General features: G+C 40.2%; 1 protein-coding gene across 2 annotated transcripts in view; it reads right to left on the reverse strand.

Annotated features, from left to right (window-relative positions):
* The window catches only part of SEMA3D (semaphorin 3D), a 327020-nt gene that overhangs the window by 94379 nt on the left and 204750 nt on the right, over window positions 1-27891 (reverse strand). For both annotated transcript variants that reach the window (XM_069765163.1, XM_069765164.1), the window contains 2 exons: window positions 6440-6568; window positions 370-512 (listed from right to left, as the gene is read on the reverse strand). In XM_069765163.1, the coding sequence (XP_069621264.1) occupies window positions 370-512; window positions 6440-6568 (272 nt within the window). The remainder of the gene's footprint in view (window positions 1-369; window positions 513-6439; window positions 6569-27891) is intronic.

Here is a 27891-nt window from a genome sequence, read left to right on the forward strand (position 1 = left end):
TTGTACGTCCCATGGTTGCACTGCCATTTTAATATCAGTGATGGACTTGTGTAATGTGGAGATGTATCGCTTTAGTGTGCCATCTACAGACATTAAAATACAAACAATGCATTTGAGAAAGCGGTGAAAGCATTTAAACCATATTCTGTCAACTTAGTAAATATATTTATACTTTATTTTATTACACACAAGACTTGGCCAAGTTTCCACTGTAATCTTTAACGATGCACAAATAAATTAGCAAAATTGTTACAGCCTGTGATTATTTCACATGTTAAAATGTGAGGACATTTGCAAAACAAGACCTGCATTCAGGTATTCTATGTTTCATAGCATAACATAAAGCTGTCTTAATTTAATCATTCTCACCTTACATACTCTTCCAACCCTAGAGAATATTGTTTTTTCAGAGGCGCTGCCTTCTGGTGATGCTTCCCGAAAGAAAAAGTAAATCTTGTCATCATCTGGATTATATGTGTCTGGTATGGAATAAGCACCAAAAAACTTTGCACCTATAATTTTAAGACATAAAAATCAGATTATGCTGGAAGTTGTCTTTTGCATTGCTTCTTTTGGACTTTACTGTAAAAATAGATTTATTTGATCTTAAATAAACTGTGACATCACTGCCTTTCCTTTTATCCTGTCTGCCACTATTCATTTTTTTTTAAATTTTTGTTTATATATTTTTAGTTTATTTTATTTAGTTGAGTTAGTTTTTCAATTAATCTAGTTTATTAATCCCATCCAGTCGCAAGGATTCCTCACCAGTATGAAGTGCAGTGAATCTATACTGCTTCACGACAAATCTGAATTTGGAGAGCAGTCACAGTTCTCATGTAGTGGTGTCAAGTGAGATCACCAGAATTCAACTCCGATGAACTCTCTCACTGCACAAGCTCAGCACTAGACACTGACAAGAGAAATTACGCTCCTGTCAATGTATGTTGGCTGGTGTGAGAGCTGTCCAAATTGCCGTCATACAGTGTGAATTATTGTAGCTTCACTTTGGACATGTGAGGAATATGGTTGTTTATTTTATTTTTTTTTACAGGGGACATGGGCATCGGTGGATTAGGCATAAAGTGAGTATTTTTGTTGTTTATTATTTTCTGCTTTTAAAGGTGACAAAGGCTTCAATGGAACGGGCATAAGATGAGTAAAACTTTGCTATTGTTAAATAAACTTGTAAAACAGGGAGATAATTTTTATTTCAAATAAACAACTTTATTGTGAGTGTTTTTAATTTACAATATGACTATGGCGTTAGTATTGGATAGACACCTCTCCATTACTAACCTATGGGCGTGATTTCACCTGACAATACATAGGTGACATTAACCCCACAAATATTAACCCCACTTGCCACTGCCACAGGGCAAGTGAGAAGAGCTGGGCAAAGTGCCCAAATTGGTGCATCTAATAGAGGGTTGTGAGTTTTTATTGTGAGTATAAAGATTTTTTCACATTTCGCTGGTCTTTAATGATTCAGAAAAATAATAACCAGCAACCAACACGTTGCTAAATGTGTGCGTAAGTGAATTATACATTTTGGTGATTGCAGATTTTTGTAAATTTAAAATAGATGGGGATCCAAGAAGTATTGTTTCTCCTTGCGGAGAGTGACATATTAAGCATGTCGAGATGAGGAGACTTAAAGCTGCAATGCTCCTCTGGGAAATAGGCAAATTGTCTCTTCAGAGAGGAAGAGGACTTTAACTCTAGTGCCACCTATTGGAAGTAGCAATCCTAACAGTCAATGTCGACCCTTTAACAAGCCTTGTCACATGACTTAGGATAAAAGCCAAACCAGAATCTCAATTTGCAGACACTGTGTTTCGGGGTACGCCTCTCAACCAGCCAAGCCAGATCTCCATTTTGCACTGACAAGGGGCAGTACCCCAAAACACAGTGTCTGCACACTGAGATTCTGGTTTGGTTTTTATCCTAAGTCATGTGACAAGGCTCGTTAAAAGGTCGACATTGACTATTAGGATTGCTACTTCCAATAGGTGGCACTAGAGTTCTAGTCCCCACAAGAGTATAGCATATAAGCTCCATTCATATGTACTTGGTCATATTCGAAACCAGAACTGCATACTGCAATTCAACATTGCTAACCACTGTGCTACCATACTGTATGCAATATGTGGAAGGAGAAAGAGTGGAAAATTCTGCACGGCTGGTAGATGGTAACAAATTCAGGTCAACACTAGGATAATATTACAGCAGGCCCCGGTAGAAGAATAGGCGAAATGTGCTTCGGGGAGAGACGCGGCAGCGGCATACCATTCAGGTAATACATGAATCATGCACTTTACCTTATGACAATAAGTTAGCACTATGCACATAGACACTTTATTGGATTGTGCTTGCAGATGGGGATTATGAGAAACAGTTGTTCAATATGTTTACCCATAGTCTAGATGAATGGCATCTTGCCTTATACCATTTGAATGTGGATATATCCTTGATCTTGCATTAACCATATAATTACATCATCTAGTGTCTATTCAATATAGTCTATGTGAACTGGTGTTTATGCTGTTGCCTGTCTCTTAGTTGTTTTTGAGGCATCCGTGATATACTTTGACAAGATTTTATATTTATGTATATTTATTTGAAATAAATTTGATATTTTCTGTATACACTCCATGTGCCTTCATTGGTCCTGAGTAAACAGCAAATTATCCTAGTGTGGACCTGGATTTGTTACCATTTACCAGCAGTACAGAATTTTCCACTTTTTTCTTTTTACAGTCTTTGGACCTGTGAACCTGCTGCAGCTGATTTTGCATGCTCATAAAAATGTTGTGAGTAGAGATGGGCAGACCCCTGGATACTCGGGTCCGGCAGGTTTGGTCAAACAGTTAAAAAAGTTCAGGTTTGGGTACCAGAACAGTGTCCTGACCTGGACCCCATTCAATTGCATGGGGGGCCCGAACATCCAGTGTTTGCCATGTTTTCATGTGTATGACAGTGCAGCAGACACTGCTTCTGATCAGTGGTAAAATATTACCACCGGTCAAACAGCTGTGGTTCACAAGCTGTCAAATGACAGCATGAGCATGTAACTGTGATCGGAGGTATAAAATTTACCTACGGTCAGAAGTGCAGGCTGATGGGACTACTGCTCCCATCAGACTACGCCTGCTGCCGCTAATAACAATGGAAGTATTCTTAAGCCGGCACCTGCGCTCTAAATAAATAATTTTAAAAAACGCATAGGTTTCCCTGTAGGTGTTCGGTACAGATGCCGAACTTTACTCTTCAAGTTCACCGATCTCTAGTTCTGAAAACGCAATATTATTAGGCTATCATAACCTTTAATTATTGTATCTATTTTCACTGGATAAGACCCTATTGCAATTTTCGCTCTTAAAAAGTCCTTGATGGGATTTAGCTAGAAGCTACCGTACTCAATCAGTGAGGTTTCCTTATGTACAGTGGGGAAAATAAGTATTTAATACAGTGCCAATTTTGCAAGTTTTTCCACCTACAAAGAATAGAGAGTTCTATCATTTTTATAGTAGGTGCACTTCAAAAACCAGAAAATCCCATTGTATGATTTTTAAATAGTGAAATTGCATTTTATTGCATGAAATAAGTATTTCATCACCTACCAACCAGCAAGAATTCTGGCTCTCACGACTCGTTCGTTTTTCTTTAAGAAGCCCTCCTACTCTGCAATCATGTCCTATATTAATTACACATGTTTGCACTCACTACCTGTGTAAAAGACACATGTCCACACACTCAATCAATTACACTCCAACCTCTCCACCATGGCCAATACCAAAGAGATGTCTAAAGACACCAGGGACAAGATTGTAGACATGCACAAGGCTGAGATGGGCTACAGGACAATAAGAAAGCAGTTTGGTGAGAAGGCAACAATTGTTAGCTTAATAATTAGAAAATGGATGAAACACAAAATGACTGTCACTCTTCCTCGGTCTGGGGCTCCGTGAAAGGTCTTGCCTCGTGGAGTAAGGATGATTGTGAGAAAGGTCAGGAATCAGCCCAGAACTACATGGGAGGACTTCGTCAATAACCTTAAGAGAGCTGGGACCACACTCAGACATTACCATCAACACACTACGCCATCATGGATTAGAATGGATTAAAATCCTGCAGGGCACGCAATGTCCCCCTACTGATGACAGATCATGTCCAGGCCCATTTGAAGTTTGCCAATGACCATCTGGATGATCCAGAGACGGCATAGTAGAAGGTCATGTGGTCAGATTAGACCAAAATAGAAGTTTTTGGTATCAACTCCACTCACTGTGTTTGGAGGAAGAAGATGGATAGTAAAACCCCAAAAACACCTCCCAACTGTGAAGCATTCTTGGGAAAACATCATACTTTGGTAGTGATTTTCTGCAAAAGGTACAGAATGACTGTACCATATTGAAGGGAGGTTGGATGGGGTCATGTATCGCAAAATTTTGGCCAACAACCTCCTTCCTTTAGTAAGATCATTGAAGATGGGTCATGGCTGGGTCTTTGTGCATGTCAATGACCAAAACATACAGCCAGGGAAACTAAGCAGTGGCTCCGTAAGAAGCATTTCAAGGTCCTGGAGTGGCCAGTCTCCAGACCTGAACCCAATAGAAAATCTTTGGAGGGAGCTGAAACTCAATGTTGACCAATGACAGCCCTGAAACCTGAAAGATCTGGAGAAAGAGTGGGCCAAAATCCCTGCTGCAGTGTGTGCAAACTTGATCAAGAACTACAGGAAATGACTGACCTCTGTAAATGCTAACATAGGTTTCTGTACCAAAATATTAACTTCTGCTTTTCTATTGTATCAAATTTCAAATTATTTACGTAAAAATCATAAAATATGATTTTTTGGATGTTTTTAAGTTTCTGTAACTTACAGTTAAAGCATACCTACAATAAAAATTACAGACCTCTCCATTCTTTGTAAATGGAAAAGCTTGCAAAATGGTCAGAGTATCATATACTTATTTTACCCACTGTATATGTAATGAGCCTGCTAAGTGACACTTTTCTCACAAAGAGCAAGCATAGCTTATTGTCCTATAGTTTCTCTGTATAAACTGCTGCATTTTTTCTTCACCCTATTCTTTATAATGTGCTACCCTGAAAAAACTATAAAGCAGTGACAAATGGTGAATTTTTAACAACCTCGTTATTCTTTTTACTTTTAAATCACTTAAAAACAGTTATAAACAAATAAACCTACAAAGAGGGCAAACAATATAAATGCTCCACCATCATATAATATGAATAACCAAAGAAAAATGGACACAAGAGCTCAAAATAACAAATATAACAACTTTATTAGAGACCAATTATAAACAACAATAAATAAATAAACATTAAAAACCATACATATAAGATGCAAAAGCTAAAAGCAGAGACGAGCCTAGTGCCACCCACAAAAACACAAGTATAAGTACAAATATGATGCAAAACACATCAGATGGTAGCTGTAAACTCATAGGGCCATATATCGATTAAATATATTTTCTATTTTATTATATTATAAATAGTAAATTTAATATGGTCACAATATAGGCTATAGTTCTAGATTCAAAAAAACACAGTGGCAGCTACATACAAAATAAAGTTCCAAAGTACTGGGCAGGCGGCAGAGACGTAACATGAATGTATGGCCAGATATAAGGGTGTCACATTAAGGGCATAGTGCACACAAGGAAGCAACTTCTGCAAAACGCGCGTCGGGGCCTCCTCCTCCACGCATGATTACAGCAGGGCGGTAAGGTATTTACTTTCCTATGGCTTAGTCTTTCCTCCCCTTTTTTTGTTTGGGATTTCCCGGGTTCACATGCATTGCATGGTTTAGTGAGCCATTAGGAGGTATTGGACAGCTTTGTCATATTAGTATTTTTTGTAACAGCCGATATTTACCAGGTGGGGTTGACTTGTGTGCACTATGCCCTTAATGTGACACCCTTATATCTGGCCATACATTCATGTTACGTCTCTGCCGCCTGCCCAGTACTTTGGAACTTTATTTTGTATGTAGCTGCCACTGTGTTTTTTTGAATCTAGAACTATAGCCTATATTGTGACCATATTAAATTTACTATTTATAATATAATAAAATAGAAAATATATTTAATCGATATATGGCCCTATGAGTTTACAGCTACCATCTGATGTGTTTGGCATCATATTTGTACTTATACTTGTGTTTTTGTGCGTGGCACTAGGCTCGTCTCTGCTTTTAGCTTTTGCATCTTATATGTATGGTTTTTAATGTTTATTTATTTATTGTTGTTTATAATTGGTCTCTAATAAAGTTGTTATATTTGTTATTTTGAGCTCTTGTGTCCATTTTTCTTTGGTTATTCAGTTATAAACAAAGTTACTACTTTTTCATTTGCTTTATCTTTGTGACCTTGTATTAATATTGTACTGTTTCTAAAAAAGAAAATGTTACCATTAAGCCAATAATGATCAGAGTTATCTGTTCTGATGAAATGATGTTCATTGGGTGGTCCAAGGGAACGAGTAAATATTGTTTCTTTTCCAAGGAAATCTGAAGCTGTCCCAGCAAAAAGATACTTATCTGAAAACAATAACAGCAATACATTAAATAATGCCTACTATTAATATTGCTTATAACTTAATCCTATAAAATCTGTATATTAAACACACACTTTATATTAAACACACACAGAGTTTCAGAAACGTTTCCTTAGAATAAATTAGTTGAAGAAACATGCCTGGAAAAAACAGATACAATATATTCAATCAAACTGTGTCTGAAGTCTGAATACTCCTTGGAAGGAGGCCTAAATTTTTGACAATTTTTCTTGCTAAATGTAATACAATAAATACCGTATATCACAAAAATGTTGTGGCTCCCATGGATCAGCTGTAATCCGTGAGTAAGCCTGGCACTAAGTTTATGTGCACACAATATATTTTTCAAGTGGGTAAACCCAACGAGATTTTCAAGAGGGAGAAACTTCAGGAACCATTGGAATTATCTGGCATTTTGTAATCCTGATTTTGTGAGCATTTTTCTAAAGTATTTTGGTCATCTTCTTTTTGGGAGTTTTACATGCTTTTTTATAAACTCTATTAAACAATGAAGAAACCGCTAGAGGTTTTTGAAGCAAAATAACTGGCAAAACACTCAAAAAGTGTTGTATGGTAAAATATAGAGTATCTTCAGAGTGGAAAACATCTGAAGAATGGTCAGGTCACTTCTTTTAAAGGCTTGCCATCTTTAGAAACCAGAAGCAGTGAAAAAGACAGTCAAAAGATTGAACATATGAGCAGCAAATTATTTTTACATAGAAATGCATGCACTCATTGTTTTGAAAATCAAGTTTGTGTTTTTCTGATGGTTTCGGGGCAAACCCTCCAGGAAAAAAAAACATTGTGATTGCATATCCTAAGGGTGCATTTATATTTACTAATTTTGCAGCGTTAAATTGCCGCTAATTGGTAAACACTTAATGGTTTGTGCATGGGTAAAAGTCTGCTTGCATGAGCAGACAGCACTTCAGAGGTGTACTGAACAATCAGCAGTAGATGGTTCAGTGTTCATAGGCTCCTGTCAATGAATTAGGGCAATCAGAAAGAGACGAGGCTAATAGATGCACAATTTCTGGTGTGGCTCAGGGGTGGTCTTATTAGGTTGGGAAGGAGCAAATATCCATGGGCCTTTCCATCCTATTAATATCATCCCCCCACCACTGTCTGCTTTGCCTTTGCTGGTTATTAAAAAAAATAGGCGGGATCTTGCATCATTTTTTAAGGGTCCCTCCATTTTTAAAAACCAGCAAAGCAGAGAGCTGGGGGCTGATATTATTAGGTTGCGACGGACCATAGATATTTGCCTTTTCCCCGCATAATAAGACCAGCTCATAGATGTCTGCTTTGACGTGGCTGGCTATAAAAATATAGGTGGGACCTTACATTGTTTTTTTTAAATGATTTATTTATTTTACACTGTCAGGTTGGGTCACGTGGTGCACCGGCCAATCACAGCCATATTATTACTTGGCATGGCTGAAATGCGGCCAGAAGTGCCCACAGCCTTAAAGCTTATTGATTAGCTGTGCTGTAGCCTTTCAACAAGCTTTATTAGGCTGCCGAACCCAAACAGTAACACCAACAAAAAGTAATAAGTCCGTGTTTGGTATGAACCCTGTACTTTACAGGACGGCTTCGCTCATCCTTAACTTTGACCTTTTGGGCAATCACAAAAATCATTTCACCTGACAAATAAGCATTTTACTTGTTTGTCAGATATTCGGCAGCCTGTTTAGACTGTTCAATTATCATGAAGCAAACTAGGAAGACTTGTTTCACGATAATCTTACATGTAAATACACAGAAAGTGTTCGATATTAAAAAATGCCCTTTCAAATAGATTGTGTGGAGGAGGCAGGACAGGTCCTCCAAACTGCTTGTTGAATTTGAATTTAGAATTTCCTAATAACGTATCTGAAAATAAGTTGAAGTTCTTGTGGTTTGGTGCATGGAACTGCAATATTATTTAACCATAGGTAGGGGAAATTATTATAGCTATTTTCATTGTCTTTATTACTAAATATTTTTGCTTCATTAAACTGTCATCTAAAACAAATTGCCCTTGTCCATGTTAATGCCATAGGCAAACACACATTTCCTTCCTAAGAAAACTTCCCCTCATTTTTTTCCTTAACGTTATATCCTTTAGACAACATCAGTTGGCTTTAAGGTATCAACTGACAACCTATGCAAAGTGAACATCACAATGAATAACTGATGGTGTTTTTGTTAGCCACATTACAGAGCAAGGATAGCCCGTTTTGTCAAAGACAAGCCTTTGTTGACATAATGATACATATGTATCTGTTCAGGAAAGTTCCTTGTGCAGACAGTGCTGTCTGCGAATTCTTTCATCTCTGTCTGTCAGATACGCGTATAGTATGACATTAGTGGTTTAATTTTTCACACATGTATGGTGAAATGGAATAAATGGAGATTACAAGCTTTTCACTGTATGCTGTGATCCATCACAAATATGGGATGTCTGTATCATTCCTCAATATTCAATAACACATGCTAAGTGATAATAGCTTATTTCAGGACAATAGTTTCCATTATGAATTTGGGTTCCACACAATATTATTCATTATTCCTAAGCATGCATTTTTCCAGGAAAATTAAATTCCAGCTTGGCAAGAATCTGCAAATATATAATGGTTTTATAAGTAGGGTCTTCACCTCTGCTTTGGTCCCACCACAGCTCATGTTGTTTTTATCATACTCCTGGTTTACACTTTGCACTGTTGCCGTCCTAGCTGCAGGTGGGGGTAGCGCACATTGATCTCCTGAAAGCCTTCAGAAAATGATGTGCTTGCAGCGCCACCGGGACCATTTTACTGCAGATTGCCAGGAGATGAGTTTGTGCATGGGCTGCCACTGGCCCCATTTTCCTGAAGACTGCCAAGAAATCATTGTGCACAAATGCCGCCAGCAGCTGGGACAGCGCTGATGTGAAGTTTGAGCCAGTTGCTTGATAAAGATAACATGAGTAGCGGAGGGGCTGTGGCAGAGCCGAAGACCTTTACCCACGGTATCGCTCTGATGCACGAAGCTATGATTATAAGGAAACTTCAAACTTTCATTACACAAAATCCACAAAACAGATTTATTCACTACAGGTATTGTTTTAATCAGTATCATAGTGCCAATATGGCCGTGGGTATATTTTACTTAGCAAAATGCTACTGATAAGTACCCTTTAAGACTTCAAGCTTTTCTTTTTATTGCAGAGCTTGTTCTCATACTTACCTGCAGCCATTTTCATCTTTTATTAGCGCAACTCCAGTCTTCTGCAGGTTGTAACTTACCGGATCGCTCCAATATTTGCTGGATGATCCAGAATTCACAAATGAATGCAAGTCTAAGAAACGAGGTTCTCATAGACTTGCACTGAGAGCTTGTGATCTTTACTTCTCACTTCTGTTCAGTCAGAAGTTGTGATCACAAAATGGTGCCGTGAGACTGGAGATGCACTGGAAATGGCCAAAGACGGCAGCTGGTAAGTACAATACTAGGCTCAGGGACCTTAGATTAGCAGTACCACTACATTGCTGGAATAAAAAAATGATGAATAATATTTTCAGTAATTAATGAGTTATGCTATAATTGTTCTACAAATCTGTCTTTCTCATATCTATCCAACATAGATGCTTGTATTAAGCCATTGTCTAATTTTAAAAAAAGAGTGCAATACTCTTCTTGGAGACTGAGTTTAAATCATTGGACTGAGACAGAATTCCTCCAAAAAATTGCAGAATTCCAAATTGCATTGTGAAAAAATTGGAGCAGTTTCTTTACACATATTAAATGCAACATATTTGCTCCATCATGGAGTTTGCTTTTGGGAAGGCTCTTTGTGGTAGGATAAAACTTAATGTTTGACATGGGTAATAAAGTACCCAGCTTTTTTCAACTTGTAACTTGGCGTGCTGCTATTTTTTGTGATGCAAGTCTTAAAGGGACTCTGTCACCTGAATTTGGCGGGACTGGTTTTGGGTCATATGGGCGGAGTTTTGGGGTGTTTGATTCACCCTTTCCTTACCCGCTGGCTGCATGCTGGCTGCAATATTGGATTGAAGTTCATTCTCTGTCCTCCATAGTACACACCTGCGCAAGGCAATCTTGCCTTGTGCAGGCGTGTACTATGGAGGACAGAGAATGAACTTCAATATTGCAGCCAGCATGCAGCCAGCGGGTAAGGAAAGGGTGAATCAAACACCCCAAAACTCCGCCCATATGACCCAAAACCAGTCCCGCCAAATTCAGGTGACAGGTTCCCTTTAATGATTGCCATGTAGTCTGCCTTTGTACACAATTGTGTATGATTGGGTTATTCTAAAGAGCTGGTGGCCACCATATTGTGAGAGGGAATGGTGTCTTCATACATTATTGAATGAGTGGGACAACTGTGTGGACATCACACAGTTTGGGGGAGCTGTGGAGGTATCATACCATGTGTAGAGGGCACTGGTTGTAACATAATCAATGGGTGTGTGGGTGCATCATACTGTTGATCAGGGTAGATTTATGCTTATTATCAGGTACTGACTGGGGCTGAAATTCAGCCCTGGCATTTGAAATCACACAGGTCCATGTTGTCGCCATCCCCAAGCACTAGATGGGATATATTACTAATGTTACCCTGGATGGAGGAAAGCAAGATTTACTACAAGGCCAATATTTCTAACTAGATGGTGGCCCGATTCCAACGCATCAGGTATTCTAGAATATGCACGTCCACGTAGTATATTGCACAGTCCACGTAATATATTGCCCAGCCACGTAGTATATTGCCCAACCACATAGTATATTGCCCAGTCATGTAGTATATTGCCAGTCACGTAGTATATTGCCCAGTCACGTAGTATATTGCCCAGCGATGTGGTATATCGCCCAGCCACGTAGTATATTGCCCAGTCACGTAGTATATTGCCCAGCCACGTAGTATATTGCCAAGTTACGTAGTATATGGCCCAGTGACGTAGTATACAGCAAAGAGCCACGTAGTATATTGCACAGCGACGTAGTATACAGCACAGAGCCACGTAGTATATTGGCCAGTCACGTAGTATATTGCCCAGCCACGTATGTCACAGGTTAAAAAATAAAAATAAACATATACTCACCTTCCGAAGGAGCCCTTGTAGTCATGTCGCCTGTGTGTGGTGCACTCGGCAGCTTCGGGTCCCAGGGTTGGTAGCGCAGGACCCGTGATGACGTCGCAGTCACATGACCGTGATGTCATGGCAGGTCCTTGTCGCATACCATCCTTGCCACCGGAAACTGACGCTTGCATGGAGTGGTTACCGGAGCGTCGCGAGGAGCAGGAGAGGCGGCGGACAGTGAGTACATAATGATTTTTTATTTTTTAAAATATTTTTAACATTAGATACTTTTACTATTGACACTGCATAGGCAGCATCAATAGTAAAAACTTGGTCACACAGGGTTAATAGCGGCGGTAATGGAGTGCGTTACCCGCGCCATAACGCGGTCTGTTACCGCTGGCATTAACCCTGTGTGAGCGGTGACTGCGGGGAGTATGGAGCGGGCGCCGGGCACTGACTGCAGGGGAGTAGGGAGGGACTAATCGGACTGTGGCTGTCACTGATTGGTCGCGGCAGCCATGACAGGCAGCTGGTGAGACCAATCAGCGACTTGGATTCCATGACAGACAGAGGCCGCGACCAATGAATATCTGTGACAGAAAGACAGACAGACAGAAAGACGGAAGTGACCTTTAGACAATTATATAGTAGATGATACCTCCGTTACAACTCTTAAAAGTATGAGTGTCTTGAGAACACTTATTCTGTTAACAACATTGCAGACAAGGCGGCCCATGACCAGACAAGCCCTTCTGGCATTTGCCAGAATTGCAAGATGGCCAGTCCGGCCCTGCTTATTATATATACTTACAGCTAACTAACAAGAGCAGTATGATTTGCTGATTGTTTATGATGTAAAAAAATTATATAAAATAATAATATCAGAATTAAATTTGGCCTGTAATTTTGGCCCTAAAGAAAATGTATAGTATCTCATGTAGTCCCTTGGGAAAATTAATTGCCTGCTTTTTACACAGTCTATATAGTGTAGCTATATATATTTTATCAGTATCAAATGCCAGACAAGATTATTTGGTGAGTTTGTATGTGTGTGATATATAACATGTCAATTCAGTTTGCAGGGAAAGACTGATTAATGATGTTTTCCTATAGAAACAGTTGAAATACGATTATTCTTAAGATATCACTTCAAGGAATTGTAACAATGTACATTCCAATAATGCTCCACATGTTACTACAAGTAGATTATTTTTATTTATGATCTGATGGACTACACAACATGAGGTCAAGCACGTGGATGAAAGTACAGCATGACTTGACCATTTCTGACATATATCTTCCCAAGCATTGATACAACTTTAAAATACTCAGTCTGGTGCACAATTAGGCTCTGACAGACCTTTCCTATAATCAAATGTGTCTATATGTCTAGCTTTAATCTAATGATTGTATATTTTTAGGAAACCTGAATGCTGATTACTCAAATCCGAAAAAACAGAAGCAAGAAAACTTCAGCGACAAAAGGGTCTTTCAGCAAGTATTGGATGTGGAGGTCAAACAGATACTGAATGTCACCAGATGTTAGACCACACAGGTCTGCTTCTGTCATCTCACCAGACGTTTCACCAGGTAAATTACAAATATACACGCTTTACTACAATTTTAACTTTCAGAATGTAAATAGCATATTAAGAGAAAACAAATGTTTTATTCTATTTTTCTATCTACCCCACATCTATCTATCTATCTATCTATCTATCTATCTATCTATCTATCTATCTATCTATCTACCCCATATATATCTATGTATTGATCTATCTACCCCATAACTATCTACCCCATATCTATCTATGTATCTATCTATCTACCCAAATATCTATCTATCTATCTTACCCCATATCTATCTATCTATCTATCTATCTATCTATCTATCTATCTATCTATCTATCTATCTATCTATCTATCTTACCCCATATCTAGCTATCTATTTATCCCATATGTATTTATGTATCGGTCTATCTACCCCATATCTGTCTATCTACCCCATAATCTATCTATCTCTATCTATTTATATACCCCATATATATCTATGTATCGATCTATCTACCCCATATCTATCTATCTATCTATCTATCTACCCCATACCTATCTATCTACCCCATATATATCTATGTATCAATCTATCTTCCCCATATCTGTATATCTATCTATCTATTTATCTATCTATCTACCCCATATCTATCTATCTATCTATCTGCTCCATATTTATATAAAACAAAAGTAAGAAAAGTAGGCAGCACCCCAAAAAATGAATACAAAAAAGGGGACTTTATTAGCCCATATGCTGTGGCAACCTTTGGTTGTGAACAACCTTTCTCGAGCTTTGGCTGTGTTACTTCTACGCCTGATGTAAAGGGATATACACCTTCCAAAAAGTTCAACTTCTGTCTAGTATTCTCCCAAAAGTCTTGGGAATCATCAAGATGTTTTCTAGCACAGATGAAACAAGCCTTTATGTTCTTGCTCAGCAGTGGTTTTCATCTTGGAACACTGTCATGCAGGCCAATTTTGCCCAGTATCTTTCTTATGATGGAGTGATGAACACTAACCTTACCTGAGCCAAGTGAGGCCTGCAGTTCTTTGGATGTTGTTGCGGACTCTTTTGTGACCTCTTGGATTAGTCATCATTGCGCTCTCGGGGTAATTTTGGTCTGACGGCCACTCCTGGGAAGTTTTAGCACTGTTCGATGTTTTTGCCATTTGTGGATAATGGCTTTCACTGCAGTTTACTGGAGTCCTAAAGCTTTAGAAATGGCTTTATAACTTTTTCCAGAATGATAGATCTCATTTACTTTGCTTCTCATTTGTTCCGGAATGTCTTTGAATTGCATCATGATGACTAGATTTTGCATACTTTTTGGTCTACTTACTTCACTTTGTCAGGCAAGTCCTATTTAAGTGATTTTTTGATTGAAAACAGGTGTGGAAGAAATTAGGCCTGTGTGTGGTTAAAGAATTTGAACTTGGCTTCCCAAAGATGTGATAAACCACAGTTAATTTATGTTTTAAGGTGGAGGGTCACTTTTTCACACAGGGCCCTGTAGGTTTGGATTTCTTTTTCCCTTAAAGGGAACCTGTCACCTCAAGTTGGCGGGATATTTAAATGAGCTTTTACCGGTATGATGGGCGGCGTTTCCTCTTCATTTCTCCACCCCATCCATCCCTGTTTGTCCGCAATATGTTAGTGAATTAGACTATGTGAGCGCCATAGTTGGGACGTGCGCAATGCAATCTTCGGTGGCACACGCGCAGTATGCTTTGCCCAACTGCGGGCAAAGCCGAAAAGCATTACTGCGCATGCGCCTGCACACTATGTCCCGGAAGTATTTTGCTGTGTTGCGGGACATAGTGCGCAGGCGCATGTGCAGTAATGCTTTTCGGCTTTGCCCGCAGTTGGACAAAAGCATACTGCACGTGCGCCACTGAAGATTGCATTGTGCATGCCTCAACTATGGCGCTCACATACTCTAATTCACTAACAACAGGGACGGATGGGGTGGAGAAATGAAGAAGGAAACACCGCCCATCGGACCGGTAAAAACTCATTTAAATAACGGCCAATTTGACATGACAGGTTCCCTTTAATTATAGAGACCTTAATTTAAAAACTGCATTTTGTGTTTATTTGTGTTATCTTTGTCTAATATTTAAATTAGTGATCTGGAAAATTTAAGCATGACAGACATGCAAAAGAGTTAGAAATCAGGAAGGGGGCAAACACTTTTTCACACAACTGTATCTTTTATCTACCTTCTATGTATGTATGTATGTATCTATCTATCTATGATTTTAACTTTAATAATGTAAATAGCAGATTAAGAGAAAACAAATGTTTTATTGCATCTAACTATCTATCTATCCATATCTATCTAGACAGATAGAAAAGTAGACAGAAGAAAAAATAAATATAACTCAATATTATGTTACTCGGTATGGGCATTGCATTACAGCTACCCAAGTATAACCTAGAATAGTTAAATGAGTTATAAAACTGTAAATAAAAAGCATAACACTTTGTGCCGTAAGTTTCATACATTGAGGACACTTTAACATTACAATGAGGTTGAAACTCAGGTTCTGGCTGTTACCTGGCATACCAGCATACCTAGATTCAAAATCACTTTGTAAACATGGTACAGTTGTGTCCTTCCTTAAATAAGCATTCTGGTAACAAGAAATTATCATCTATCTATTATACTATACACCCACCATTCTACATAATAATACTTTTTTTCCTCTTTTAATGGTGTTGCAAAATGCATGTTCAACTACCTCTTCATTCAGTGCTTGGCTTTCTGGAGCACTTTTATCACTAATTCTGGTGATCAAAGGTGGGTCTCATCAATCGGACTCCCATTGATCCAAAAGTTATCACTTATCTTGTGCACAGTTCATAACTTATTGCTATGCAAAAACACTTTTACTTGTCTCTAAACCCAACATATCCTAAGATGCATAAGCTTTAGGCAGATGTGGGAGAAATTGCTGAAATATGAGAATGCCTTAAAAAATATAAGCTTTAGTAGCTTATTCGTATCAATTAACAAAATGCAGAAGGAATGAAAAAAGAAACCAATACTAATATTTGGTGTGGCCACATTTTGAGTTAAACAGCATCAATCAAGGTACATTTGAATAAAGTCTGGAATTTATGATCAGCTGTATGAGAAAGCATTGATAGAATACAGACAATAATTATCATAATTTTCATATGTAGGTTGAAACAAAGTCATTAACTGGAAAGGAAATAGCTGGGTACTAGTTTAACCCCTTCATGACCCAGCCTATTTTGACCTTAAAGACCTTGCCGTTTTTTGCAATTCTGACCAGTGTCCCTTTATGAGGTAATAACTCAGGAACGCTTCAACGGATCCTAGCGGTTCTGAGACTGTTTTTTCGTGACATATTGGGCTTCATGTTAGTGGTAAATTTAGGTCAATAAATTCTGCGTTTATCTGTGATAAAAACGGAAATTTGGCGAAAATTTTGAAAATTTCGCAATTTTCACATTTTGAATTTTTATTCTGTTAAACCAGAGAGATATGTGACACAAAATAGTTAATAAATAACATTTCCCACATGTTTACTTTACATCAGCACAATTTTGGAAACAAAATTTTTTTTTTGTTAGGAAGTTATAAGGGTTAAAATTTGACCAGCGATTTGTCATTTTTACAACGAAATTTACAAAACCATTTTTTTTAGGGACCACCTCACATTTGAAGTCAGTTTGAGGGGTCTATATGGCTGAAAATACCCAAAAGTGACACCATTCTAAAAACTGCACCCCTCAAGGTACTCAAAACCACATTCAAGAAGTTTATTAACCCTTCAGGTGCTTCACAGCAGCAGAAGCAACATGGAAGGAAAAAATGAACATTTAACTTTTTAGTCACAAAAATTATCTTTTAGCAACAATTTTTTTATTTTCCCAATGGTAAAAGGAGAAACTGAACCACGAAAGTTTTTGTCCAATTTGTCCTGAGTACGCTGATACCTCATATGTGGGGGTAAACCACTGTTTGGGCGCACGGCAGGGCTTGGAAGGGAAGGAGCGCCATTTGACTTTTTGAATCAAAAATTGGCTCCACTCTTTTGCGGACACCATGTTACGTTTGGAAAGCCCCCGTGTGCCTAAAAATTGGAGCTCCCCCACAAATGACCCCATTTTGGAAACTAGACGCCCCAAGGAACTTATCTAGATGCATAGTGAGCACTTTGAACCCCCAGGTGCTTCACAAATTAATCCGTAAAAATGAAAAAGTACTTTTTTTTCACAAAAAAATTCTTTTAGCCTCAATTTTTTCATTTTCACATGGGCAACAGGATAAAATGGATCCTAAAATGTGTTGGGCAATTTCTCCTGAGTACACCAATACCTCACATGTGGGGGTAAACCACTGTTTGGGCACATGGTAAGGCTCGGAAGGGAAGGAGCGCCATTTGACTTTTTGAATGAAAAATTATTTCCATCGTTAGCGGACACCATGTCGCGTTTGGAGAGCTCCTGTGTGCCTAAACATTGGCGCTCCCCCACAAGTGACCCCATTTTGGAAACTAGACCCCCCAAGGAACTTATTTAGATGCCTAGTGAGCACTTTAAACCCTCAGGTGCTTCACAAATTGATCTGTAAAAATGAAAAAGTACTTTTTTTTCACAAAAAAATTCTTTTCGCCTCAATTTTTTCATTTTCACATGGGCAGTAGGGTAAAATGGATCATAAAATTTGTAGGGCAATTTCTCCCGAGTACGTCGATACCTCATATGTGGGGGTAAACCACTGTTTGGGCACTCGGCAGGGCTCGGAAGGGAAGGCGCGCCATTTGACTTTTTGAATGGAAAATTAGCTCCAATTGTTAGCGGACACCATGTCGCGTTTGGAGAGCCCCTGTGTGCCTAAACATTGGAGCTCCCCCACAAGTGACCCCATTTTGGAAACTAGACCCCCCAAGGAACTTATCTAGATGCATATTGAGCACTTTAAACCCCCAGGTGCTTCACAGAAGTTTATAACGCAGAGCCATGAAAATAAAAAATAATTTTTCTTTCCTCAAAAATGATTTTTTAGCCTGGAATTTCCTATTTTGCCAAGGATAATAGGAGAAATTGGACCCCAAATATTGTTGTCCTGTTTGTCCTGAGTACGCAGATACCCAATATGTGGGGGTAAACCACTGTTTGGGCGCACGGCAGGGCTCGGAAGGGATGGCACGCCATTTGGCTTTTTAAATGGAAAATTAGCTCCAATCATTAGCGGACACCATGTCACGTTTGGAGAGCCCCTGTGTGCCTAAACATTGGAGATCCCCCAGAAATGACACCATTTTGGAAACTAGACCCCCAAAGGAACTAATCTAGATGTGTGGTGAGGACTTTGAACCCCAAGTGCTTCACAGAAGTTTATAACGCAGAGCCATGAAAAAAAAAAAAAAATTATTTTCTCAAAAATGATCTTTTAGCCTGCAATTTTTTATTTTCCCAAGGGTAACAGGAGAAATTTGACCCCAAAAGTTGTTGTCCAGTTTCTCCTGAGTACGCTGATACCCCATATGTGGGGGTAAATCACTGTTTGGGCACATGCCGGGGCTCGGAAGTGAAGTAGTGACGTTTTGAAATGCAGACTTTGATGGAATGCTCTGTGGGCGTCACGTTGCGTTTGCAGAGCCCCTGATGTGGCTTAACAGTAGAAACCCCCCACAAGTGACCCCATTTTGGAAACTAGACCCCCAAAGGAACTTATCTAGATGTGTGGTGAGCACTTTGAACCCCCAAGTGCTTCATAGAAGTTTATAATGCAGAGCCGTGAAAATAATAAATACGTTTTCTTTCCTCAAAAATAATTATTTAGCCCAGAATTTTTTATTTTCCCAAGGGTTACAGAAGAAACTGGACCCCAAAAGTTGTTGTCCAGTTTCTCCTGAGTACGCTGATACCCCATATGTGGGGGTAAACCACTGTTTGGGCACATGCCGAGGCTCGGAAGTGAAGTAGTGACGTTTTGAAATGCAGACTTTGATGGAATGCTCTGTGGGCGTCACGTTGCGTTTGCAGAGCCCCTGATGTGGCTTACCAGTAGAAACCCCCCACAAGTGACCGCATTTTGGAAACTAGACCCCGAAAGGAACTTATCTAGATGTGTGGTGAGCACTTTGAACCCCCAAGCGCTTCATAGAAGTTTATAATGCAGAGCCGTGAAAATAATAAATACGTTTTCTTTCCTCAAAAATAATTATTTGGCCCAGAATTTTTTATTTTCCCAAGGGTTACAGGAGAAATTGGACCCCAAAAGTTGTTGTCCAGTTTCTCCTGAGTACGCTGATACCCCATGAGTGGGGGTAAACCACTGTTTGGGCACACGTCGGGGCTCAGAAGGGAAGTAGTGACTTTTGAAATGCAGACTTTGATGGAATGGTCTGCGGGTGTCACGTTGCGTTTGCAGAGCCCCTGGTGTGCCTAAACAGTAGAAACCCCCACAAGTGACCCCATTTTAGAAATTAGACCCCCCAAGGAACTTATCTAGATATGTGGTGAGCACTTTGAACCCCCAAGTGCTTCACAGACGTTTACAACGCAGAGCCGTGAAAATAAAAAATAATTTTTCTTTCCTCAAAAATTATGTTTTAGCAAGCATTTTTTTTGATTCACAAGGGTAACAGGAGAAATTGGACCCCAGTAATTGTTGCGCAGTTTGTCCTGAGTATGCTGGTACCCCATATGTGGGGGTAAACCACTGTTTGGGCACACGTCAGGGCTCGGAAGTGAGGGAGCACCATTTGACTTTTTGAATACGAGATTGGCTGGAATCAATGGTGGCGCCATGTTGCGTTTGGAGACCCCTGATGTGCCTAAACAGTGGTAACCCCTCAATTCTACCTCCAACACTAACCCCAACACACCCCTAACCCTAATCCCAACTGTAGCCATAACCCTAAACACAACCCTAACCGCAACACACCCCTAACCACAACCCTAACCCCAACACACCCCTAACCATAACCACAACCCTAATTCCAACCCTAACCCTAAGGCTATGTGCCCACGTTGCGGATTCGTGTGAGATATTTTCGCACCATTTTTGAAAAATTGGCGGGTAAAAGGCACTGCGTTTTACCTGCGGATTTTCCACGGATTTCCAGTGTTTTTTGTGCGGATTTCACCTGCGGATTCCTATTGAGGAACAGGTGTAAAACGCTGCGGAATCTGCACAAAGAATTGACATGCTGCGGAAAATACAACGCAGCGTTTCCGCGTGGTATTTTCTGCACCATGGGCACAGCGGATTTGGTTTCCATATGTTTACATGGTACTGTAAACCTGATGGAACACTGCTGCGAATCCGCAGCCAAATCCGCACCGTGTGCACATAGCCTAATTCTAAAGGTATGTGCACACGCTGCGGAAAACGCTGCGGATCCGCAGCAGTTTCCCATGAGTTTACAGTTCAATGTAAACCTACGGGAAACAAAAATCGCTGTGCCCATGCTGCGGAAAAACTGCACGGAAACGCAGCGGTTTACATTCCGCAGCATGTCACTTCTTTGTGCGGATTCCGCAGCGGTTTTACAACTGCTCAAATAGAAAATCGCAGTTGTAAAACCGCAGTGAAATGCGCAGAAAAACCACGGTAAATCCGCCATAAATCCGCAGCGGTTTAGCACTGCGGATTTATCAAATCCGCAGCGGAAAAATCCGCAGAGGACCAGAATACGTGTGCACATACCGAAACCCTAACCCTAGCCCTAACCCTACCCCTACCCCTAGCCCTAACCCTAACCCTACCCCTAGCCCTAACCCTACCCCTAGCCCTAACCCTAGCCCTAACCCTACCCCTAACCCTAACCCTACCCCTAACCCTACCCCTAACCCTACCCCTAACCCTAACCCTAACCCTATTCTAACATTAGTGGAAAAAAAAAATTTTCTTTATTTTTTTATTGTCCCTACCTATGGGGGTGACAAAGGGGGGGGTCATTTATTATTTTTTTTATTTTGATCACTGAGATAGATTATATCTCAGTGATCAAAATGCACTTTGGAACGAATCTGCCGGCCGGCAGATTCGGCGGGCGCACTGCGCATGCGCCCGCCATTTTGGAAGATGGCGGCGCCCAGGGAGAAGACGGACGGGACCCCGGCTGGATCGGTAAGTATGATGGGGTGGGGGGGGACCACGGGGGGGGATCGGAGCACGGGGGGGGAATCGGAGTGCGGGAGGGGTGGAACGGAGCACGGGGGGCGTGGAACGGAGCACGGGGGGGCTGGAATGGAGCACGGGGGGTGGAACGGAGCACCGGGGGGGGTGGATCGGAGTGCAGGGGGGGTGATTGGAGCACGGGGGGAGCGGACAAGAGCACGGGGGGGAGCGGAGCACTGGACGGAGGGGAGCCGGAGCAGTGTACCGGCCAGATCGGAGGGCTGGGGGGGCGATCGGAGGGGTGGGGTGGGGCACACTAGTATTTCCAGCCATGGCCGATGATATTTCAGCATCGGCCATGGCTGGATTGTAATATTTCACCCGTTATAATGGGTGAAATATTACAAATCGCTCTGATTGGCAGTTTCACTTTCAACAGCCAATCAGAGCGATCGTAGCCACGAGGGGGTGAAGCCACCCCCCCTGGGCTAAACTACCACTCCCCCTGTCCCTGCAGATCGGGTGAAATGGGAGTTAACCCTTTCACCCGATCTGCAGGGACGCGATCTTTCCATGACGCCGCATAGGCGTCATGGGTCGGAATGGCACCGACTTTCATGACGCCTACGTGGCGTCAAAGGTCGGGAAGGGGTTAATACTAGGTAGGAAGTGCCAAACACTGCTGCAAAGGTGAGATTGTGGAAGGCAGTTCCATGCGCCATAACAAAGCTGAGCACAGCAGGATGACACAAGGTAGTTATACTGCATTAGCAAGGTCTCTCCAAGGCAAACATTTTATAGCAGACTGGGGTTTCAAGATCTTTTGAAGATGGATCAAGAAGTAGCAACGTAGACACAGTGGTTGGCCAAGAAAACTTAAGGTAGCAATTCACCGCACATTCCTTTTGATATGCAAGAAGTTTATTTTACATGCAGGAATTCAGATGTAAACATACTGTAGATATAAAAAGGTGCAGAAATATGCAACATAAATAAGTTTAACGTTTCGTCCCTGCCTGGGTCTGATACATAATGCCGCGTTGATCAGACTGTGAACTCGAGCTCCCACGCCTTCGCCTCGTGTGCCAATGAAACTCAGTCAGAATATGAAAGGCAAATCATGCTTACCTTCACTTGAAATCAGAGAATGTACAGAATTGTCATCAATTCAGTATTGAGAGCAAACAGCGAAACCCTGCTACACCCATCTACATTTTGGAGAAGTCTTGGAAGAAATTGTCATCATGGAATAATTGCATAAAAAATGTGCTTTCTATATGGAAACAAGGGCAAGCAACTCAACTATGCATGTAAACATAGGAACTGGAGTACAGAAATATGGCAGCAGATGTTCTGGACTAATAAGTCTAATTTATGGCTGTAATAAAAGACAGTTTGTTCACCAAGAGCTATAGAGCAGTACAATAATAAGTGTCTGCAGGCCACAGTGTAGCATGGTGGAGGTTCTCTCCAAGCTTTTAGCTGTATTTCAGCAAACGGAGTTGGAGATTTGATAAGACTTAAGGGTGTCATCAATGTTGAGAAATAGAGGCAGATACTTATCCACCATTCAATGCCACCAGGGGGGCATCCAATTGGCTCCACATTTAATCTGCAACAGAATAACAACCCCAAACATATAGTGTCTTTGAGAAATATCAGCATAAAAAGAATAAGGAGTCCTGAAAGTGAATGGGCCCCAAACTAAACATATTCAAGTCTGTCTGGGATTACATAAATATATAGAAGGATTTCCACATGCCACATCCACTTTCACTACAGGTTAGTTCTCCAAGATAAGTGGTTCAACCTCCCTGTCGAGGTTCTTCAGAACCTGTGTGCAAGTGTACCAAGGAGAGTTCATGCTCTATTAATGGCAAAGGGTTGTCCCACAAAATATTGATTTGAATTATAGTTCTCTTGATAACAATAAACTATGAACACTTTTATTTTTTAAAGCATTCCCACTTTCTACACTTGCCTAAAACTTTTGCACAGTATTGTATATAGCAATGGATATAGAATAAAAAGTGAATATTTCTCATTTTCACCAGTTTTCCAAAGCTGTTTAAACCACTGCGCAAACATACTGTCAATTGTATTTAATGGAAAAATTGTTCTTTAAGTATCCCAAATCCTCAGTTTATAGTTAGGTTTTTTTTGGAACTTGCATAACATTTATAGTAATTTCTAAAGTTATGCATTATCTGCAGTTCCAAAATAAATGGAAAGTTATATAGAAATTATAATATTCTTTATATTAAAAACTTCCATTTCAATGGCATGAAGAATATCCCTATTAAAAGCAGGTTAAACTTTTGGCTTCTTTTTTTTGCCGGTTTTTGGCTGAAGGGGTTGGATCCTCTGAGCATTAAGAAATGTTTTCTCTTTCCTTGTTCTAATCAGGTTTATGTTGACATGAAATATGAATTCCTTGACTTTCTACTAGAAGCGGTTGTTTTACAAGTGAGATGTCATTTCAGCATTGTACAATTGTTCATGATTGAACTCTTGGTCTAACTGGGCCAAATCATTTGTCCGTAAATCAGACACTGTGTTTGTGAATATGTCTACATTTGCTTACAAATCTCAATGAATTACTATGAACCTAGCATGTGCAGTCCCAAGGTTACTAGTAATTTTTCTTTGTGTTTTCTATTGACTAACCACTACATTATATCATTTCTGTTAAAAGAGGCCTCTAGCATTTCATGCAGAAAGCTGCATAAGAAAAGTTCAAAAGACCCATTTTACCCGATATATTTGTGGCTTGTTCACTTTAATCACCTCTCAGTAAAATACATGTTTATTTCTTACTGCTTATATAGTTCTTACCTAAACAGTAGCAGTGTATCAAGATTTATTTCCTCGCATCATCATACTGTAATCTCAAATTCCTCAATATTTTTGGACTCGAGTGGATCGTTTGACATTTCAATTCACAGGGTTTGCCGAACTTTCCCCAACAATTTCATTTAAAGCCAATAAATTTACTAAAATCTCAAAACTGTAAAGCTTGTAATTGATTGGAAAATACATGTGGGGAGAGAAGAGAGGAACCATAAGAGCTTACAAACAATAGAAGAGAAGACCTCGGTGATCATAATAGATTACCCTCTTCAGGAGAGGGAGAGAAAGAGAGGACTCCACTGCTCATAAGAGCTTACACTCTATAGGAGATAGAAAAACATACTATACCCAGTGACTCTGGAGATGGAAATGACTCTGCCATATAAACTCTACCCATCTGATCAGTGATGACCCAGGTACTAACCACCTCTTTCCAAGGTATCATAATCTACAAGATGTCATAGCTGAAGGGAATTGTTGGGAAGCCCGCTCAACCATGCAAAAGGACACTAACCTACTTTATGAAGCATCATTTTTTGGAGATTTTTTGCACCCCGCAAATTGAATCTCAAAATGTTCACATTTGTATAAAACAGCACATTTCAGAATATTCCACTCAAATCGACTGGGATCGAACCACTCATCCCTAATTGATTAATTTTGCAGTATTCTTGATTGCATAAAAGCCTACACCCTCCCCTATTCATTAACAGGTTTTCAGGAATTTTCCTTAGTAAAGTTTCTTGAAATGTTGGAAAAGAATTGCACAAAGTGTAATTGCAAAAATGTTTTCAGACTTTCGACTTTTCTATGTCAGTTTTGGCTAGCTCTACCACCTTTTTGAATATTGGGTAGTACAGGGGGTTGCCAATCGTGCTAGACACATTTATCATCACTATTTATGACACAAAGGTGGTCTAACTTAGAACACAAAGGTGATTTAATGTAGCACAAATATGTTGCCTTTTAAACCCTTTGACAACTTGCTGTATAGGTGACAAATTGCTGGTTGTCTGTCAGGTTCTGCTCTGGCAATTTACTACATATAAAACTTTTAATTATTTCATTAGGATACTATAAAAAAAATATCAACTGTCTTTTATTTATGAAATCTGTGCCTGGTGTTGCTCATTCTCCAAATATTTAACGGTTCACTATCAAATCTGGATGATATATCACCTAAGATTATTTTGGTAAACATCTTCCAAGAGGTTGTGCAGCCGCTTTAGTTTACTAACAAGCACAATTTAAAAAAAAACAAACAAACAAACAAACAATACACTCCTCTGTATTACTGCCAGTGTAGCTGATCACTGGGCATCGATAAGATGCATTGGACTACAACTGTGGTCAATGATGAGCTTGAATGACCAAGCATCAAACTCATTGGAAGAGAGGAGACCAGTGGGTAATCAAACTAGTGGTACGGGCAATTGCAATTATGAGTATATAGTTCTTTTTCGAGCACACAGTAATAAAATTAAAAAAAGGTGATCATCCAGTATAAGAAGCAATGAAGCTATATTCTTCAATGACAGACTTTTTCTGAAGATGGCAATTGCTTTTGTTTCATCTTAGTCTCTTGCACTACACATTAAAAGTGCATGATATATTTTACAATTTAATTGCTATGAATATAAGAAAATGCAAAACAATGGCATTGACCAAAAAAATAAAAAATATAAATAGAGAACTAACAAAGCAATTTTTTGGATGATCTTTTTGTAGTATTTTGTTAAACCATTCCCTCTAGTATTTAAAATATTTATGCTGGGTGGTCTCTCCAAGAAACATCCCAACTGTATAGTAAAATACACTGTTAACTTAGCAAAAATTAAACTATTTTATCTAAACAAACAAGGTCACTTTTTCAAATGAAAGTGTTTCGATTTTTTACACTATTGAAAACCACATTATGTTGTGCACTTTTTGTTGTAAAAGATGGGTATAAAATCCACATATCCATGCCACTAAAATTACACCTGCACCTGGAAACCATGGCGAGTGCATCTTTTTTACCTCCGGCAAAAAAAAACATGTTTATGTTTGGTATCACCATGATTAAACTGACCTATTGGTCATTTCTACTCTATAGTGAATGCTGTAGATTGGAAAATGAATGAATAAGTAAATTAATAAAATGAGGAATTGTGCTTTTATGACTATTTTGCTACTCTTGGATTTTTTTTCCCATTTTTTTAGTACATGACATGATAAAATGGATGATCCACATTGAAGAAAGGGACAGCTTGACAAAGGTCTTCTGACAGAAACGTTGCCGCAGGAGGCAGAATAAAATGTGAGCTGCTTTTTCACTATCTGGTGTGGAGCTGTCCCTTTCTTCAATTTGGATCTGGACCTTTTATCTGGGATGGACCCCCTGGTGAGGACGTGCGCCCCGATGTCCATAGAGACGTAATTATAGGGTGCAACTTTACTATTTTCTATGATAAAATGGATGGTGTCTTTCAAAAGTAAAACTTATACTTCATAAAACAAATCCTCATATGATTATATTGTCGGAAAATTTTGAAATCTATGTGTTAGGACTGGCGGAACGCACCAAGTTTAAGATGTTATGGTATTAGGTGCGTTCGCAGTCCGAGGTCCACCGTGCAGGTGAAAACCCTGCTGCTAGTAGAGATGGACAATATGGCGGTACAATGTGAATACACACATGGGTTAACTTCACCCTGTGTGAAGGAAGCGAACCCTGTTGCGTCACAGGGCCGCGGTACCGCACCAAGAGCACAAGCAAGGAGTCTCGGAACTCAATCCCAAGACTCAGGATTTGAGTTCATAAAGACCTCATGCGCTCGACACCGCTACTGGGGTGTCAGAGAGACAGAAATAATATTATTAGGAAGCACGAGAGTGCTTGCAGTGCCGCACTGGCGGACGCCACTAACCACCCAGGCTTGGGTCAGGAAAGCGCAGAGAAAGCGCAAGGCGCCGCACTGGCGGTCACAGCAATTAGACGTTGTAATGTGTGTAACGTGCTGATGGCTAAGTCGGGCGCTAGATAGCAATCATCCACCTTCCGCGAGCAGTCATACAATAGGGAGGGGATTTTAAAGAACGACTTTCACTCACAACACACACACGTTTACAAAAGTCAATACTAGCGCATGGCCGTGCAGCCATGCGAGCCTTAAATAGCTGCAGCACGTTTAGGACCTTCAGAGAAGGACCAATGGAGTTGCTGCAGTACCTGAGCATGTGACCCCAGATCTCCACTGAGAGATCTTGCCCTGGGCATACTCAGAGTGCAAAGCAGCACTTAGTCCTAGCACCTACAAGGACCTTCCAAGAAGGACCAATGACCTAGCTGCAGTATCTGATCATGTGACCCTCGATCTCCACTGAGAGATTTTACTCTGGGCATGCTCAGAACGTGAAAAGCAGGACTTAGTCCCAGAAGCGTCTGCTTGCCGCTGCCCAGCACTGACTTCAATGGCAGAAGCAGGAAATGCAGCAGTAACTCTTAGCACAAAGTCAGACTGAGCGAGACGCTGGGATCGACGTCTCCGCTGAGCAGGCTCCACTGCGGCCGGATAAGAATGGGAGACCGCAGTGGAGATGGCCCGACATTCCCCCTGTGCAGAGGCAGGAACTCGACCCCTAACACTATGTGTTACGACTGGCGAAACGCACCAAGACAGATGGTATAGATGCGTTCGCAGTCCGGGGTCCACCGTGCAGGTGAAAACCTGCTGCTAGCAATTAGCAGA

The sequence above is a fragment of the Ranitomeya imitator genome, chromosome 4 (genome assembly GCF_032444005.1).
Source record: "Ranitomeya imitator isolate aRanImi1 chromosome 4, aRanImi1.pri, whole genome shotgun sequence".
NCBI classification, from domain to species: Eukaryota; Metazoa; Chordata; class Amphibia; order Anura; family Dendrobatidae; genus Ranitomeya; species Ranitomeya imitator.